This window comes from Canis lupus, chromosome 25 (genome assembly GCF_003254725.2).
Source record: "Canis lupus dingo isolate Sandy chromosome 25, ASM325472v2, whole genome shotgun sequence".
Classification (NCBI taxonomy): domain Eukaryota; kingdom Metazoa; phylum Chordata; class Mammalia; order Carnivora; family Canidae; genus Canis; species Canis lupus.
The window spans coordinates 82,398-100,504 of record NC_064267.1 but is presented as its reverse complement, the minus strand read 5'-3'; the positions used below and the strand labels follow the sequence as shown (position 1 = coordinate 100,504).

Genomic DNA, 18,107 nt, shown 5'->3' with positions numbered 1-18,107 from the left:
TTTAGGTCCTCTGCCCATTTTAATTGGATTGTTTGGTTTTGAGGGGTTGAGTTCTATAAGTTCTTTACATATGTTGAATATTAACCCCTTAATGGCTGTATCCTTTGCAAATATGTTCTCCCATTCAGTAGGTTGCCTTTTAGTGCTGTTGTTGGTTTACTTTGCTGTCCAAAAACTTTTTATTTTGGTAAAATAAAGCAGTATGTTTTTAAAAATCCAAAATTAATTCCAAAAAATCCATGATAAATAAAATATCATTTTAAATAAAGACAAGATCAACAAGCCAGAATTAGGCCAAGGTGAATGAGACCAGGCCATGTGTGTGAGGCCACTTACCTCACTCTTGTCCCAGTCTTTCAAGTACCAAAGCTGCATGCCTGCCCATGTGGCAGAAGAGTGGAGGGAAGTCTCTCCTTCCCTCTCTACTCTCAGGGCTCTGCATTTCCCCTAATCATGGAGTCACTGATCTGTAGCACAGGTTCTATAAGAAAGAGAAGACTCTTTCCAATGAACAGAAACCATCTTTTCTCCACTGAATTAAATTGCCACCTTTGGGATCCCTGGGTGGCGCAGCGGTTTGGCGCCTGCCTTTGGCCCAGGGCGCGATCCTGGAGACCCGGGATCGAATCCCACGTCGGGCTTCCGATGCATGGAGCCTGCTTCTCTCTCTGCCTGTGTCTCTGCCCCTCTCTCTCTCTCTCTGTGACTATCATGAATAAATAAATAAAATCTTTAAAAAAATAAAAAATAAAAAAATAAATTGCCACCTTTATCATGTTCTAAAATCCTTGTGTATTCTGGTCTATTTCTGACCCTTCTCTTGGTATTTTTGTATTTTTCATTTAATATCCTGAAAATATCTCAAAGTACTAAACATTATTTGACATTTTAATCATGGTAATATATCATTACATGTGATCATTTACTGTCATTCCCTGATTTTTTAGTATTAGATTATTTATGATTTTTTTTTGTCTTTTCTCCTATTGAAACTAACTAATATCATGTAAGCTAAGTGTCCTAGTCTGATGGAGAATTGTGCAGACCTTGCAATGGTCCAAATTCTTGGACCTTGCGATGATTGATATGGTGGGCATTATGGATATGAAAAGAAGGAATGCTTTTTGTCCTTGAGGTGCCCACAATTTGAAGCCTGACATATGACAGCTGCTAGGATAGACACTTGTACAAGGGTTTTCTCTTTCCAGGCTGGGCAAGGAGAAAGGCCATGTGTCTCAGACATATCAAGATATGAGAATGGAGTAGGCCAGAGTACCTGCCTGATAAATCATCAAAGAATGAGAACAGGGCATCTTTATTAGTTAGAGTTCTCCAGAGAAAGAAACAGAATAAAGAATTAGCTTGTGCTATTATGGATGGATGCTGGCAAGTCCAAAATCTGCAAGACTGGCAGGCAGGCTGGAGACCCAGGAGAGCTAAGGCTATAGTTCAAGTCCAAAGGCCATCAGGCCATTGATCTGGAGAACTAAGAAGAGCAGATGTTCCACTTTGAGTCTGAAAGCCATCTGTTGCAGAATTTTTCTTGCTAGGAGTGGGGAGAGTCAGCTTTTTGTTCTGTCCAGGCCTTCAACTGATTGGATGAGGCCCACCCACATTATAAGGGACAATCTGCTGTACTCAGAGTCTGCCAATTTAAATGTCAACTTCAGGGATGCCTGGGTGGCTCAGCAGTTGAGCATCTGCCTTTGGCTCAGGTCAAGATCCCAGGGTCTTGGGATCGAGTCCGACATTGGGCTCCCCACAGGGAGCCTGCTTCTGTCTATGTCTCTGCCTCTCTGTGTCTCTCATGTATAAATAAATAAAATCTTAAAAAAAATAATGTCAACTCACCCAAAACACCATCACAGAAACATCCTGAATAATATCTGACAAAATATCTGGGCACTCTGTGATCCACTCAGGTTGATATATAAGATTAACCATCATAGCATCTAACTAAAAGATGTTGAAATCCAATGAACAGGGCTGTCAGTTCCTAGATCCCTGACTTAGGAGAAGTCTCCAAAGATGAGAGTCAAGGAGAAAGAAAACTCAGAAGCCAGAAGGGCCAAGAAAAAGATCCTCTTTCACTCAGAATGCAACAATCAAGATTAAAACTATCCACCACAGGGATCCCTGGGTGGCGCAGCGGTTTGGCGCCTGCCTTTGGCCCAGGGCGCGATCCTGGAGACCCAGGATCGAATCCCACATCGGGCTCCCGGTGCATGGAGCCTGCTTCTCCCTCTGCCTGTGTCTCTGCCTCTCTCTCTCTCTATCATAAATAAATAAAAATTAAAAAAAAAAACAGATAAGGAAACTAAGGGATTGTATTTCCTAACCTGGATCGAGAAGCTCCCAGTTTCCATTAAAAAAAAAAAAAAAAAAAAACTATCCACCACAGTCAGCTCCCTAAGAAGATCAGAGATAATAAAAGTATACATGGTTGGGTTCCATGACCTGGTATTCCACTACATGTAGGGAAAATAGTACAGGATCCCCTGTTTCATGTGAACTGTGGGAGAACATCCTAGAATGCAATTTCATGACCAAAGCCACACACGGACACACACACACACACACACCAGGTTATAAACCTTTTGAGTTAAGTATCTTATACAGCATAGCTCATAAACCTTGAGACCAAAACCAGAGTAAAGATATGAGAAGAAAGCTAGAGACAGAAGAAAAGCTTGATATGTGAGTTTTGTTTTTCTGCCAGCATTATGTTCCCCTTCTAAATACGACTTTTTTTTTTTTAAGGATTTTATTTATTTATTCATGAGAGATACAGAGAGAGAGAGAGAGAGAGAGAGAGAGGCAGAAACATAGACAGAGGGAGAAGCAGGCTCCATGCACCAGGAGCCCGACGTGGGACTCGGCCCCGGGTCTCCAGAATCGCACCCTGGGCCAAAGGCAGGCGCCAAACTGCTGCGCCACCCAGGGATCCCTGTTTTATTTTTAAATTGAAGTAAAATTGGTATGTAATATATGCTTTAGGTGTATAACATTATATAAAATCTGTATTCATTACAAAGTGATCACCTCTGAAAGTCTAGTTATCATCCACCACCATACATTTGACACCCTTCGTCCATTTGATCCCTCCCAACCCTCTGCCCTCTGGTAACCACCAATCTATTCTTTGTGTCTATAAGTTTTTCTTTTCTTTTCTCATTTGTTTTGTTTTCTTTTTAGATTCCACATATGAGTGAAGTCATTTTTTTTTTTTTGTCTTTCTCCTCCTGACTCACTTCACTAAACATAACACCCTCAAGTTCATCCATTCATGTTTTTGCAAATAGCTAAATTGCAATCCTTTATATAGCTTACTAGCATTCCACTGGGGTGTGTGTGTGTGTACACAATGCTGCTTTATTCATTTGTCTATCAATGGGCACTTAGGTTGCTCCCATATCTTGGCTATTGTAAACAATGCTGCAATCAACATAAGGGTGATATATCTTTTTGATTTAGTGTTTTCATATTCTTTGGATAAATACCCAGAAGTGGAATAGCTGAGTCATATGGTAGTATTATTCTTAATGTTTTGAGAAATATTCATATTGTTTTCCACAGTGACTGCATCAATTTACATTCCCACCAACAGTGCATGAAGGTTCCCTTTTCCCACATCTGCTCCAACATTTTTTTTTTTTTAAATAATAGCCAGTCTAACCAGTGAGAGGCAACAGCTCATTGTGGTTTTGATTTGCATTTCCCTAATAAATAGTGATGCTGAATAAGCATGATGTGTTTTTGCCTCTGGGGAACACTGCCATCCTCATTGAAAAAGAAAGGAGTTTCAACATCACTAATTCTCCTTTTCTTTCTTTCTTTCTTTCTTTTTATTTATTTATCTATTTATTTATTTATTTATTTATTTTTTATTTATTTATTTATTCATAATAGACAGAGAGAGAGAGAGAGAGGCAGAGACACAGGCCAAGAGCCCGACGCAGGACTGGATCCTGGGACTCCAGGATCCCGCCCAGGGCCAAAGGCAGGCGCCAAACCGCTGAGTCACCCAGGGATCCCCTAATTCTCCTTTTCTAAGAGAAGAGGTAATGAAAAGTGAACATGAGAAATTGCTCATCTTGATAGCTATAAAATGAGATTGATAGAACAAAGTACTCTCAGATGAAAGTTTGAGTAGTTTCGGGGATTAAAAACAATTTTCAGGGGATCCCTGGGTGGCTCAGCAGTTTAGCGCCTGCCTGGGGTCCAGGGCCTGATCCTGGAGTCCCAGGATCGAGTCCCACATCAGGCTCCCTGCATGGAGCCTGCTTCTCCCTCTGCCTGTGTCTCTGCCTCTCTGCCTCTCATGAATAGATAAATAAAATCTTATTTAAAAAAAAGAAAAACAATTTACAGATGTGATACTATACACAGAAAACCATAAAGACTCCACCCAAAAACTATTGGAATAAATGAATTCAGTAAAGTTGCAGGATATAAAATTAATGCACAGAAATCAGTTGCATTTCTATACATTAATAATGAAGTTGCAGAAAGAGAAATTAAAAATTCCATTTAGAATTGTACCAAAAAGACTAAAATACCTAGGAATAAATTTAACCAAGGAGACGACCTAAACTCTGAGAACTATAAAACATTGATGAGAGAAATTGAGGATGACACTAACAAATAAAAGACATCCCACGCTCATGGATTGGAAGAATTAATCTTGTTAGAATATCCATACTCCTCAAAACAGTATATGGATTCAACACAATCTATTAAAATACCAATGACATTTTTCATAGAACTAGAATACTAAAATTTATATAGAACCACAAAAGACCTCAAATAGTCAAAGCAATGTTGAGAAAGAGAAACAAACCTGGAACTATCACAATCCCAGATTTCAAGATATACTACAAAGCTGTAATCAAAATAGTAAGATACTGGCACAAAATAGACACATAGACAAATGGAACAGAATAGAGAGCCCAGAAATAAACTCATAATTATATGGTCAATCAATCTGTGACAAAGGAGGAAAGAATATACAATAGGGAAGACAGTCTCTTCAATAAATGGTATTAGGAGAAACTGGACAGCTACATGCAGAAGAATGAAACTGGACCACTTAAACCATACACAAAAATAAAATCAAAATGGATATCAGAAAGGGAGAAAGAACATGGAAGACTCCTAACTCTGGGAAACGAACTAGGGGTGGTGGAAGGGGAGGAGGGCAGGGGGTGGGGGTGACTGGGTGGCGGGCACTGAGGGGGGCGCTTGACGGGATGAGCACTGGGTGTTACTCTGTATGTTGGCAAATTGAACACCAATAAAAAATAAATTTATTATTACAAAAAAATATGGATTAAAGGCCTAGATGTGAGACCTGAAACAATAAAGCTCCTAGGAGAAAACATAGGAAGTAATTTCTTTGATATTGGGCATAGCAACATTTTTCTAGGTATGTCTCCAGGTAGGGAAAACAGAAGCAAAAATAAACAATCGGGACTACACCAAATAAAAAGCTTTTGCACAGCAAAGGAAATCGTCAACAACACAAAAAGGCAACCTACTTAATGACAGAAGATATTTGTGAATGATATATGTGATAAAGATAATACATAAAGTGATATATAAAGAACTTATATAACTCTACAGCAACCCCCCCCCAAACAATCCCATTAAAAAATGGGCAGAGGACCTGAATAGACATTTTTCTACATAAGACATACAGATGGCCAACAGACCCATGAAAAGATGCTCGTCTCTAATTACTAGGGGAATTCAAATCAAAACCACAATGAGGTATTACCTTACACCTGTCAGAATGGCTAGAACTAGAAAGACAAGAAACAAATGTTAGTGAGGCTGTGGAGAAAAAGGAATGTTTGTTCACTGTTGGTGGGAATGTAAATGGGTATAGCCATTGTGGAAAACGTTGAGTTTCCTAAAAAAAAACTAAAGATAGAAATACCATGTGATCTAGTAATTCTACTATTTGCCCAAAGAAAATGAAAACATGAATTCGAAAAGCTATATGCACCCCTCTGTTTATTGCATTAATTACAACAGCCAACGTATGGAGGCAACTGAAGTGTCAACCAATAGATGAATGGATAAAGAATGGATAAAAAAGAGGTTTTATTCTCTCTCTCTTTCCACACATACACACACAGTTTACTCAGTTGTAAGAAAAAGATGAGATCTTGTCATTTATGACAACATGGATGAACACAGAAGGCATTATGCTAAGTGAGATAACTCAGGCAGGGAAAGACAAATACCATATGATTCACTAATGTGGAATCTATATCTTTTCTAGAGTTTCATATAAATGAAATCAATCATAAGGTATGTAGTCTTTTGTCTCTGGCTTCTTAAATGTAATGCCATGTTTTGGGGATTCACTTATGGTGAGATAATAGAAAATATTTATTGGTTTCTATCCCTGGTTCCTGGCATAGAGCTCCTGAAACCCTTGTAATTTTCTAAGTGATAAGCACACTAGGAGAATTTTTCATTTTATCGAGGTGACTCTTGGTAGGTTTCTGGATGGGGGCTAGTCACCAGAAGGCCCTGATAAGAAGCTTGGAATTTTCAGGTTCCCTTTGACCCCCCTACTTCTCCAGAGAAAGGAGAGAGACTGAAAACATTGTTAATAATCGATCATGCTGGGATCCCTGGGTGGCGCAGCGGTTTCGCGCCTGCCTTTGGCCCAGGGCGCGATCCTGGAGACCCGGGATCGAATCCCACGTCGGGCTCCTGGTGCATGGAGCCTGCTTCTCCCTCTGCCTGTGTTTCTGCCTCTCTCTCTATCATAAATAAATAAAAATTTAAAAAAAAATCAACCATGCTTACATGAGAAGGCCTCTGTAAAATCCCAATAGTTAGGGGTTTAGAGAGCTCCCAGGCTGAACTCATCCACACCAGGAGTTAGCATACCCCAACTCCACAGTGACAGATGCTCCTACATTCCGGATCCTTCCAAGACCTTGCTCTATATCTCTACACCTGGCAGTTCACCTGTATCCTGAGTTTTGTGAGCTGCTCTAGCAAATTATTCAAACCCAAGGAGGGGTTTAGTGAGAAGCACAAGTGATAACCTGGGTTTCCACTGGCATCTGAAGTTGAAGGGAAGGAGTCCTGTGGGATTGAGTCCTTAGCCTGTGGTAGCTGACACTCTCCAGGTTGTGTTAGAATTGAGTTCAATTGTAGGACACCCAGCTGGTGTTACAGAGAATTGCTTGTTGTGGACTAAAACCCTCCATACCTTTGGTGACCAGAGGTGCCAGAAGTGTTCAGTGTGAAAGTAAAAATGACACACTGCAAAGAAACACAATAGGGAGGAGTAGGATGTTTCCCTGCACAGAAAAGAAAAAAAAAACTGAGTTTTTTCATTTTATCCAGGTTGCATTATTCAGTATTTTGTTCCTTCTTATTGCTGAGTAGTGGTCCATTGTATGACTATGTCACTTTTGTTTATCTACACATCAGTTGGTGGAAATTTAGGTTATTTTCTGCATAGGACTATTATGAATAAAGATGCTATAAACATTTGTGTGCATGCTTTCATTTCTCTTGGGGAAATATCTAGAAGAGTAATTGCTGGGTCATATGGTAAGTGCAAGTTTAACTTTATAAGAAGCTGCCAAACTGTTTTCTTAAATAGCTATATTATTTTCTATTACTACCAGTGGTATATGAGAGTTCTGGTTCCTGGCCAAACCTTAGTATTGTCTATCTTTTAAGTATTTGTCGGTTTAGTGGGTACATAGTGAGGGTATTTCATTGTGATTTTAATTGCATTTTCCTGATGACTAAGGATGTTAGGTATCTTCCCATGTGCTTATTTTTAGTTTCCTGTATCTTCTTTGAAATTCTTTTTTTTTTATTTTTTTGCACACTGAAAAAATTTGAGTTGTAAGAGTGCTTCTGGTGAAAGTTCTTTATTATATATGCTTTGCAAATATTTTCTCCTACTCTGTAGTTTGCTTTCTGAGTTTTCTAAAGTGTCTTTTGAAAAGCAAACGGTTTTAATTTTGATGAAATCCAGTGTATTGTATCTTTTATAGTTCGTGCTGTCTCCTATTTAACAAAACTTTCCCTAACATGAAATCACCAAGATTTTTCTTCTATGTTTTCTTCTAGAGGTTTTATACTTTGGGTTCTTACGTTTAGGTCTACATTCTCTTTTGAGTTTTGTTTTTTTTGTACAAGGGGTGAGTTAAGGGTCATGATTAACATTTTCTATGTGGACATCCAGTTGTCCCTGTACTTGTATTAGTTGAAAAGATTATACTTTTACTCCATTGAGTTGTCTTGGAAACTTTGTGGAAAATCAAGTGACTGTAGAGGCCTGAGTGTATTTCTGGCATTTCTACTGCATTCCATTGATTTCTTTATCTTTCTTTACACCAATGCCATCCACACTGTCTTGATTACTACCATGGCTTTATAATACATCTTGATATCAAGTAGTATAAGTCCACCAACTTTGTTCTGTTTCAAAATTGTTTTGCCTCTCTAGATCGTTTGCGTTTCCATTTAAATTTTAGAATCTGATTGTCCATTTCTTTTTTAAAAAGATTTATTCATGAGAGACAGAGAGAGAGAGAGGCAGAGACACAGGCAGAGGGAGAAGGAGGCTTCAAGCAAGAAGCCTGATGTGGGACTCTATCCCAGGACTCTGGGATCACGCCCTGGGCCAAAGGCAGAGGCTCAACCGCTGAGCCACCCAGGTGTCCCTGATTGTCAATTTCTATAGAAAAACCTTTTTGGCTTTTGGGATTTCGATTGGAATGAGATTGAATAGATTAACTTGGAGAGAATAGACATCTTAACAACATAGGGTCATCTGATCCATAAGCATCTTATCTCTCTCTGTTTATTTAGGATTTCTTTAATATCTCTCAGCAATATTTTGTATTTGTCCACAGAATGTTTTTGCTGGAACCTCCTAGCTTCTGAATCCAAGGGTTTATTTCAGTCCCAATCCTACTAGACCTCTTCAGTGCCAACATTGGACCATTACCCCTTTTTTTAGTCTCTTTCCTCCCCAGACTTTGTGTCCTCACCCTGCTTTTGTCTTTTGGATAGTCCCATCCTGCTATCCCACAGGTGCTCTCACTGTTTCACAGGAACCCAATCAACTATGCTCCAGGTGGCTGCAGTTAAATGGTCAGCTAAGTTGGTGATGATCTGTTCTGAAATTTTCTCTTGGATCTTTTAGAGAATGGTCTGCCTTTCCTCCAACAATTGTGGGATGATGATATTCTAAAAAGTGTCTTTAAAGAGATGTCATTCTTGGGCAGCCCGGGTGGCTCAGCGGTTTAGCATCCCCTTCCGCCCAAAGTGTGATCCTGGAGACCCGGGATCGAGTCCCACATCGGGCTCCCTGCATGGAGCCTGCTTCTCCCTTTGCCTGTGTCTCTGCCTCTCTCTGTGTGTCTCTCATGAATAAATAAAATCATAAAAAAAAAAAAAAGTCATTCTTGGAGTGGGTGAGTTTGGAGATGGGGGTAATTGCTATGTTGGAAAACCTAGCAGTTTTGCAGGATTTCCTACCCACCATCTCAGCCTACGACCTCTCCACAGTTTTCTTGAGTCACTATTTTTTAACAACGCCCATTTATTAAAAAAACACACACACTGAAATTTACATAACACAAATCATTTTAAAGTGAACGGCTCTGTGGTCTCTCCCCATTCCCCCCTACTCCTAACCCCTGGTAACCACCCATGTGTGTCCATTTCTCTGTGGATTTACCTATTATGGATATTTCATAGGGAATCATACCATATGTGTGACCTTTTGTGGCTGGCTTTCACTTAGCAAAATGGCTTGGAGGTTCTTGAGTCTTTTTAAAACTGTTCTATTTTGTTAAACTGTTCTCTGTTATTTAATGGGAATCCCTGGTTACCCAGCCTGTCTGATGAAACTTTAGTACATAATTGACAATATTAACAGTAATATGCCAACAGCAGTGTTGTCTTAGGGACAGTGTCTTAGTGTTGGGTGCTGACTGGCTGTTGGTTCTTCCAGAATTGGCCTTAAGTGCAAAGTTAGACAACTACACTTGACATTTCATCAAGAAAAAAAACCCCAGAATATTCCAAACTAACTTCCTTATTAGCAAGATGCTACCATACATTCGATGCCTTTAGGAAAAAAGCAGAGAAAGATAGGAAGAAACGGGCAGTGGAGAGCCAGCTCTGGAAGCTCTCAGACCTGTGCAGGAGATATAAAAATTGTCTCAGTCTCCATGCTTAAAGCCCGGCTCAGTGATTAAAGCGGCACCTTTTGTGGGACCGTCCACCGCACTAGGTTCCCTAAAGTGTGGCTCCTGTGTGCCGCTTTAGGGACAACCAAAGCAAACCTTCCTGCATTCGGGACAGGGCACACGCTCACCTGCAGGGTGCCTGGAACACGGGTTCCGAGGGAAGCCACTGCGCGGGCATAAACAGCCGGACCGCCGGAGGAGGAGTCAAGCGTGGCCACGAAGCCGCGGTGCGGAAAGGGGACTCCCCTGCTCTCGGGACAGCGGCGGGTGCTTCAGCCTCTTCAGCCTGCGCGCCCTGGTTTACTAAGCGCCGCCAACCACACTTTCCTAGTGGGCCCTCCTCCGTGCGCTGTGAACGTCCACGGACTAGTCCCAGCCGCCACGCAGCAGGGACCTGGCAGCCGGCTCCCCGCCCTCCTCAAGGGCGCCACTGACTCGGGAGCAGGAGGCCTCTGTCGCGGCCGGGACTCCGCGGAGCAGCCTTCACCGAAACAGGGATCTCCAGCTGGCCCCGCCCCCGGCCCCGCCCCGGCCCCGGCCCCGCCCCGGCCCCGCCCCTTGGCGCCCATTGGCTGATTCAATTGACGCCGCGGCTTCTGCGGCCCCGCGTGCTTCACTGGCGGCGGCGGCGGCCGTGAGAGCGCAGACGCGTCCCGCTCCGCTGTTGGCGATGAGCGGCCCAGCCGTGCCCCAGGAGCTGCGGCTGCCCCCGAGCCAGAGCCCTCAGCCCGCGTTCAGAGGTGAGGGCCGCGGGGGCCGGGGCGGCGCAGCCCGCGGGCGCCTGGTTTCCCGGAGGGGCCGGGGCGGGGGACGAGGGCCACCGTGGGCGAGAGAGGGGCGCGGACTCAGCAGCCGGGGCCTCGAGTCCGCCGACCAGCGTCAGCCCTGACCAGACGCGCGAGAGCCCCTGGCAGCTCACCCGGTCTTTCAGCTGCATCCTCCGTTTTTGCGCATTGGACCGCGGAGAGGGGCCCGGGCCGTGGTGGTTGTGTGCGGGCTGAGCGCCTCCCGTGCGGTCGTCCCTGGCCGGGCGTGCCCCTCGGGTGGCGGGGACGGGCCTGCTGAGGGACGGTGCGCGGCCCTCACCTCTCCGGCGGCCCGGGCGTCGGCGTCGGCGTCGGGCCCTCGGGACCCCTGCGAGTGGGCGGGGCCGCGCCGGGCTGGAGGCGACTGCGCTTGCGCAGGGCGCTCCCGCCTCCTGAGTGGAGAGCCGGTTTTTGGGGAGAGGTGGGGTTGCCTCTTCTGAATCGGCTTTATGGATTCTGGGTTTGGCTGGGTTTTCAGAAATCATATTGTTCTTTGCCCTGCACATGGGAACACAGAGGAAAGACTCTCACCCAACCCAGTTCTGGTCGATTAGAACTTGGAGTCCAGTGTCTCAGTTCTGCTCCTCAGTTTCCTAAAGCTTGGCTTTCGGTAACCATATGTTGAAAATATGTTCTCCGTGTTTTTCACTTTCAGACAAAAGAGAATGTGATTCTCGTGAAGTGGTTGTGGGAAGCTTTTATGGTAATGATCTCTTAAAAAATGGGATTATTTCTCAAAGCCAGTACTCATTGAGATATTTCCTGTTTGTAAGGTGTGATCTCTAGTAGGTCACTTTTCAAAATGAGATGTTCATTTAGTGAATATTTATTTGATAATGTTATAACAAATGTTGACTTGTTGCTTTTTTGTCACTTAGAACAAAAACAAAAACTCAAGGAACGGATGTTACAAAGAAAAACGTTTTTTGCATATAAACAGGAAAATCATATATCCAGGTGAGGTCAAATTTTCTCATTTCAGATCTATAAAATTAGATCAGAGCTGTCTAATAAAAATGTCGTGGGAACCACAGTTGTAACGTAATTTAAAATTTTCAGGGTAAAAAAAAAAAAAAATTTTTTCAGGGTGCCTGGGATGCTCAGGTAAGCATCCCACTCTTGATTTCGGCTCAGGTCATAGTCTCAGCATCCTGAGATCAATCCCCCACTTCAGGCTCTCCCCTCTGTGGGGAGCTTGCTTGTCTCCCTCTCCCTCTGCCCTTCACCCTGCCTGTTCTTTCTTTCTCTTAAGTAAATCTTTAAAAAATTTTCTAGTAGCCATATTTGAAAAGTCTATTTATTTAACAGAATATGTTATTTAAGAGAGAGCTGGGGGTGGGGGTGGGCAGAGGGAGAGGGACTCCTCGCTGAGCATGGAGCCTGAGGTGGGGCTCAATTCCAGGACCTTGAGATAATGACCTGAGTTTATCTAAGCCACCCAGGTGCCCTCTGGAAAGTCTTTTTAAAAGATGAATTGTGATAACATTTAATCCAGTATATCCCGTGTTATAGTTTAACATGTAATTCTTGAAAGTTATTGAGATATTTTACTATTTTTTGTGTGTGTGTGGTGCTGAGTTTTCAAAATCAGTGTCTGTATTTTACACTTTCATACGTCAATTTGGACTAGCCACATTTCAAGTGTTCAGTAGCCATACCTTCTTGGATAGCACAGCATTTCCTGTGTAAATTAATTCAGATTCTCAGATGAAACAATTTTAAAGCAAAGTGTTTGTATATATTAAATCATTGACTTATGGTCTATGCAGCGCTACAAAGGTCAGTCTTAATTTAGCAAGGTTTATACTCAGTATGTTTCGGGGGCTGGGACATGGATGGTTATTCTTTGGGAGGTGGCTCCCCCAAAATGTTTAGAGATTATTTGTTTTAGTCTCAACCCTGGATAGGAATATCTAGGTGTTACTGTGGTAAAATTTTAAAAGTAGTACATAGTTGTGGCAAAAGAAAACTCCGTGGAGGTATATAAAGCAGAAGATCAAAAGGCCCCCTCCAGAGATAACTGTTAGTAACAACCTTTAGGCCCTTTCTGTGCATTCTAAGGGCACTGGCTTTAGAATGATAAGGTCTGAACTCTGTAAGTCTGCTACTATAGCTGTGTAACCTCAGGGGAGTTACATGGCCTCTTAGAGTCCACTTAACTTCTATTAAAAATGGATAATTGTGTTTCTTGGAGATTAAATGAGATACAGAATGCATTGTGCTATGCCTGGTATATGGAGAGAACCCCAGTAAGTGGTAGCTGTTATTTACTGATCTCACAGTGGCTTTACACACAGAGTACTGGTTCTTGAGTTACTCTATTCTGGTTTCTTTTCGTTTCTCCAAACCGTTATTGCTATGTGTTGTCTTTGTAAATACTTAATACCCTTCCTCATGGTTGAAGGTGGTCAGATGGTGCTTATATTTAGGAGGTACAGATGCCAGGACTTGGTGATGCTGGATTAGGTATGGATGGGACATCTATAGATTTGATAACTACTATGGTTATGTAAGAGAAAATCATTATTTTTTGAACAATGAAGCATTTAGGGTTTAAGGGTAATCATGTATATATCTGGAAAGATTCAGGTAGAAAAAATTGCATATACTCCACACATACACATGTTTAGAAACAATGCAAATGATAACATAAATGGGATAAAGGTTAACACTATGCAAATTTGGGTAAATAGCATATGAATATTCTTCGAACTATTTATAATTTTGTAACTCTATGTAAGTTTGGCATTATTTCCAAATTTTAACTTTACACTAATGAGTTACTTCACATGCTTTACATTTTCTTTTACAAATCTCACATTCCTCATTTAAAACAAAGATAATCCTAGATTTTTTGTTTGAAAAAGTGACTGGATAGTGATACCATATATCAAGATGGGGAAGACCAAGGGAGGAATGGGGGAATCAGGAGCTTTCTTTTGGCCATGCTAAGTTTGAAATACCAAAAGGACATCAAAGTGGAAATGCCGAGTCGCTATGTGTCTGAAGGGTTGGGTTGAGATTGGGACTAGAGATTTAAACTTGGGAATTATCAGTTTGTAGATATTTATTTAAAACTTTGAAGTGTGATAAGACTACTGAAGAGTGATTTAGAATAGTCAAGTAAAACCGAGCATAACTCTCAATTACTTACTTAAATAAGGAATCCAGCTGGATCGTGGGGTTTATAATACTCTTATACACAGTGGGAAGAAAAAAAAATTCTGAAATTCTTCTGGTTTTACCAAGAAATCTCACAAGTACTATATTCATTTCAGAAAACGGATGTCAACTTAAATATTGTTATTTGAGCAGTAAATTGTTAGACAACCAATCAGAGTTGCAGCTTTTCAAAATTAAATCATTCTATTTTACAATCTGTAGTGTGGGTATTTTAAGATTCATTATTTAGATAACTCTTGTGAGGGCACGTTTTATCGTAAGATAGAATGGGACAATGCATTTTCAGAGAACTCTCCATACTGGACGGTGAATCAGGTAGATTCTCTCCTTACCCTGAAATTTTTTTAGCTAGCAGTTAAAAAGTAAAAAAGTTAGCCAACAGTTTCAAGACTAAGCATTAGGCTTCTGTTAGCACAGAAAAGGAGGAGTCCCTGAGAAATATAAAACTAAAAATTTAAAAAGCAGATGAAAAATTTAAAATTTGAATGCAGCTTTGAGCCCTAGTGAAGTTAGGAAGAAAGACTCAGTAGAAGTGGACCACTGAGGTAGGAGGAAAAGGAGAAGAGCTGGTGTTTGGTAGCAAAGTGAAGAAAGTGCTGCTTAAAGGTTCAGGAGGGTGGAAACAGAATTGACCCTTGAATGTAGAAACATGGAAGCAGATGACATTAGGAATCTCCAATAGAGGGCTGAGGACACGTTCCTAATAGGCATGGGGAATATGACAACATGGGGACAGTGTACAGGTACATACTTTTGAGGACTTTTGCTATAAATATAAAGCAAAGAGAAGGCAGGGGCTGAAAGGGAATATGGGCTTAAGGGCTTTAAGATGAGATATCATAGTGTTTATATGCTGATGGGAGTGATGTAATAGAGGGGCAAGTTAATGATGCAAAGAATGAGCAAATCATCACGGGAACAAAGATCCTGAGTAGGAGGTTTTTTTTCCCCCTCATTAAGTTTTTTTTTAATGGGTCTCAAAATTCTGTGAAAGATTTTAGGTCAAGTTGTTTCCATTAAAAAGTACTGAGTGTTCTGCTATATATTGGCAAATCGAACTCCAATAAAAAAAAATATACAAGAAACAAAGGAAGAAAAGCAATTTTTTGTCAATTCAACATCCTAGTTAAATGTAAATAAATTTTAGTTCTTTACCTTAAAAAAAAAAGTACTGATTTTAAAAACTAACAACTTTAACACACACAAATGGTCCACAAAACATTCTCCTTTCCTTCTGAAGGTTTAACAATGCATTGTTATCATTAATCAGTCTTTTACTATTAAACTTAAATGGCCAATTGACACAAACCGTTCTGAGACCATTCTTCTGCCATTAAGACTGGGGTGCCAGGTGTTGGGGATAATATTCATTTAGCCTTCTGAGCTTTCTGGGCAGATTTGGTTACCTTGCCAGCTCCAGCTGCCTCTTGTCCATTTCTTTGATGACACTCACAGCAACCATCTGTCTCATGTCACGAACAGCAAAACAGCCCAGAGGAGGATAGTCAGAGAAGCTCTCAACACACATAGGCTTGCCAGGATCCATTTCAACAATAGCAGCATCACCATATTTCGAGAACTTGGGGCCATCTTCCAGCTTTTTTCCAGAATGACTATCTTCTCCTTCAGCTCAACAAACTTGCAAGCAATGTGAGCTGTGTAACAATCCCCAGGTGCATTTCCAGCACTGATTTGGCCTGGATGGTTCAGGATAATCACCTGAACTGTGAAGCCAGCTGCTTCCAACGGTGGGTCATTTTTACTGTCACCAGCCACATTGCCACAATGAACATCTTTGACAGATACGTTCTTGACATTGAAGCCCTCGTTATCACCAAAAGAGCCTCACTCAAAGCTTCATGGTGCATTTGGACAGACTACTTCAATTGTAACAGTGACTGGAGCAAAGGTGACCACCATGCCAGGTTTAAGAACACCAGTCTCCACTCTGCCCACAGGAACCGTACCAATACCACTAAATTTTGTAGACGTCCTAGAGAGGCAGACACAAGGGCTTATCAGTTGGACAAGTTGGTGGCAGAATGCAATCCAGAGCTTCAAGCAGTATGGTTCCACTGCCATTCCCATCTTTATGGGTGACTTTCCATCCCTTGGACCAAGGCATGTTAGCACTTGGCTCCAGCATTTTGCACCATTCCACCAGAAATTGGCACACATGCTACTGTGTTGGGGTTGTAGCCAATTTTCTTAATGTAGGCGCGGACTTCCTTAATAATTTCCTCATATTTCTCTTGGCTGTAGGGTGGCTTAGTGGAATCCATTTTGTTAACACTAACAGTTGTTTTACACCAGGTGTGTAAGCCAGAAGGGCATGCTCACAGGTCTGCCCATTCTTGGAGATACCTGCTTCAAATTCATCAACACCAGCAGCAATAATCAGGAAAGCACAGCCAGCCTGAGATGTAATGATGTTTTTGATAAAGTCTCTGTGTCCTGGGGCATCAATTATGGTCACATAATACTTGCTGGTCTCAAATTTCCACAGGGAGATATCAATAGTGATACCACGTTCACATTCAGCTTTCAGTTTATCCAAGACCCAGGCATACTTGAAAGAGCCCTTTCCCACCTCAGTAGTCTGCTTCTCAAATTTTTCAATCTTTTGTTGATCCCACTGCTTTGGTAGATCAGATGACCAGTAGTGGTAGACTTGCCTGAATCTATGTGTCCAATGACGACGCTGATGTGAGTTTTTTCCTTTCCATTTTGGTTTAGGTTTAGTGGTGGTTTTCATGACCCCTGTATTCTGGTGGCAAACCTGTTGTGAAAAAGCCTGAGTAGGAGTTCTTTATAAATTTTGAAATGAACTCCTTTTCAGATATGTATTTCATAAATAACTTCTCTCATTTAGATTTTTTTCTCTCAAAACAAAAACAAAAACTGAGAGAGCATACATGTGTCTGAGTGGGGATGGGGGGCAGAGGGAGACCGAGAATCTTTTACAAGCCCAGTGCAGAACCCAGTATGAAACTCAAGGTGAGACTGACTCATACCCTCAAATCATGACCTGAGCTAAAATCAAGAGTCTAACACTTAATCGACTGAGCCACCCAGGCACCCCACCTTTCCATTTGTTGATGGTTTCCTTTGATGTGCAAAGGCTTTTTAGTTTGATGTAGTCCTAGTTATTTTTACTTTTGTTTCCCTTGCCTGAGGAGACCCATCCAGCAAAATATGGCTAAGGCTGATGTCTGGGAGTTTATTGCCTCTGTTTCTTTTTACAAGTTTTATGGTTTCATTAGGTCTTTAATGCATTTTGAGTTTATTTTTGTGTATTGTGTGAGAAATTAGTCCAGTTTCATTCTTTTGCATTGGGCTGTACAGTTTTTCCCAAACAATTTATGTGTAGAGGGCCAAATTTTTTTTCAATGGAAGTCTGTTACTAAGTACTTAAAACTAACTACAGAAAATGTTGCCTAATAAAGGTTTTGAGGATTCGAGTGACTAGGAAGAATGGTTTGGAATGAGGTTATCATATGTTTATGTACACTGTGTGGGGAGGGTGTTAAGACTTTTAAAAATATATCTTTAAATTCCTCACCTATCTTGTTTACACTATTAACTCATCCTATAATGAAGAAAAAGGACAAATGTCAGCTCCATTCTTGCCTCAATTTAATATTACAAAGTCAGATGATTGTTAATATTCTCTCATTCCTCCTCACCAAAGAGAAATCTTCCTTAGTATGTGGTTAAACTTTTTTTTCATTTTTTACTTTTTAAAGTAGTACAGGCCAGAAAGTGATGAACTCTGAAGGCCAGATCCAGGAAGAGACAAAAGTTCTGAAATTCAAAACAAAAATGGTAAGAAATGGACATAGCCCTCATAAACTGTCCTCTTTCCCCCTTCCCC

The 18,107-nt window shown here is 41.4% G+C and overlaps 2 protein-coding genes across 16 annotated transcripts in view; one reads left to right on the top strand and one right to left on the bottom strand.

The window, feature by feature from the left end:
- Positions 1–10,719, bottom strand: part of VPS36 (vacuolar protein sorting 36 homolog) — a 44,213-nt gene extending 33,494 nt beyond the window's left edge. The window contains exon 1 of one of the 2 annotated variants that reach the window (XM_025462375.3): positions 10,373–10,719. The gene's annotated coding sequence lies outside the window, so the exon portion shown is untranslated. The remainder of the gene's footprint in view (positions 1–10,372) is intronic. The other variant, XM_025462373.3, reaches the window with a different exon arrangement.
- CKAP2 (cytoskeleton associated protein 2) overlaps positions 1–18,107 on the top strand; it is a 55,684-nt gene that overhangs the window by 28,894 nt on the left and 8,683 nt on the right. For 2 of the 14 annotated variants that reach the window (XM_049100813.1, XM_049100817.1), the window contains 2 exons: positions 11,929–12,007; positions 17,983–18,058. In XM_049100813.1, the coding sequence (XP_048956770.1) occupies positions 11,929–12,007; positions 17,983–18,058 (155 nt within the window). Of the gene's footprint in view, positions 1–10,831; positions 10,985–11,457; positions 11,661–11,705; positions 11,754–11,928; positions 12,008–13,156; positions 13,300–17,979; positions 18,059–18,107 lie in introns of those variants that run through there. The other 12 variants (XM_049100812.1, XM_049100816.1, XM_049100809.1 and 9 more) reach the window with 11 other exon arrangements.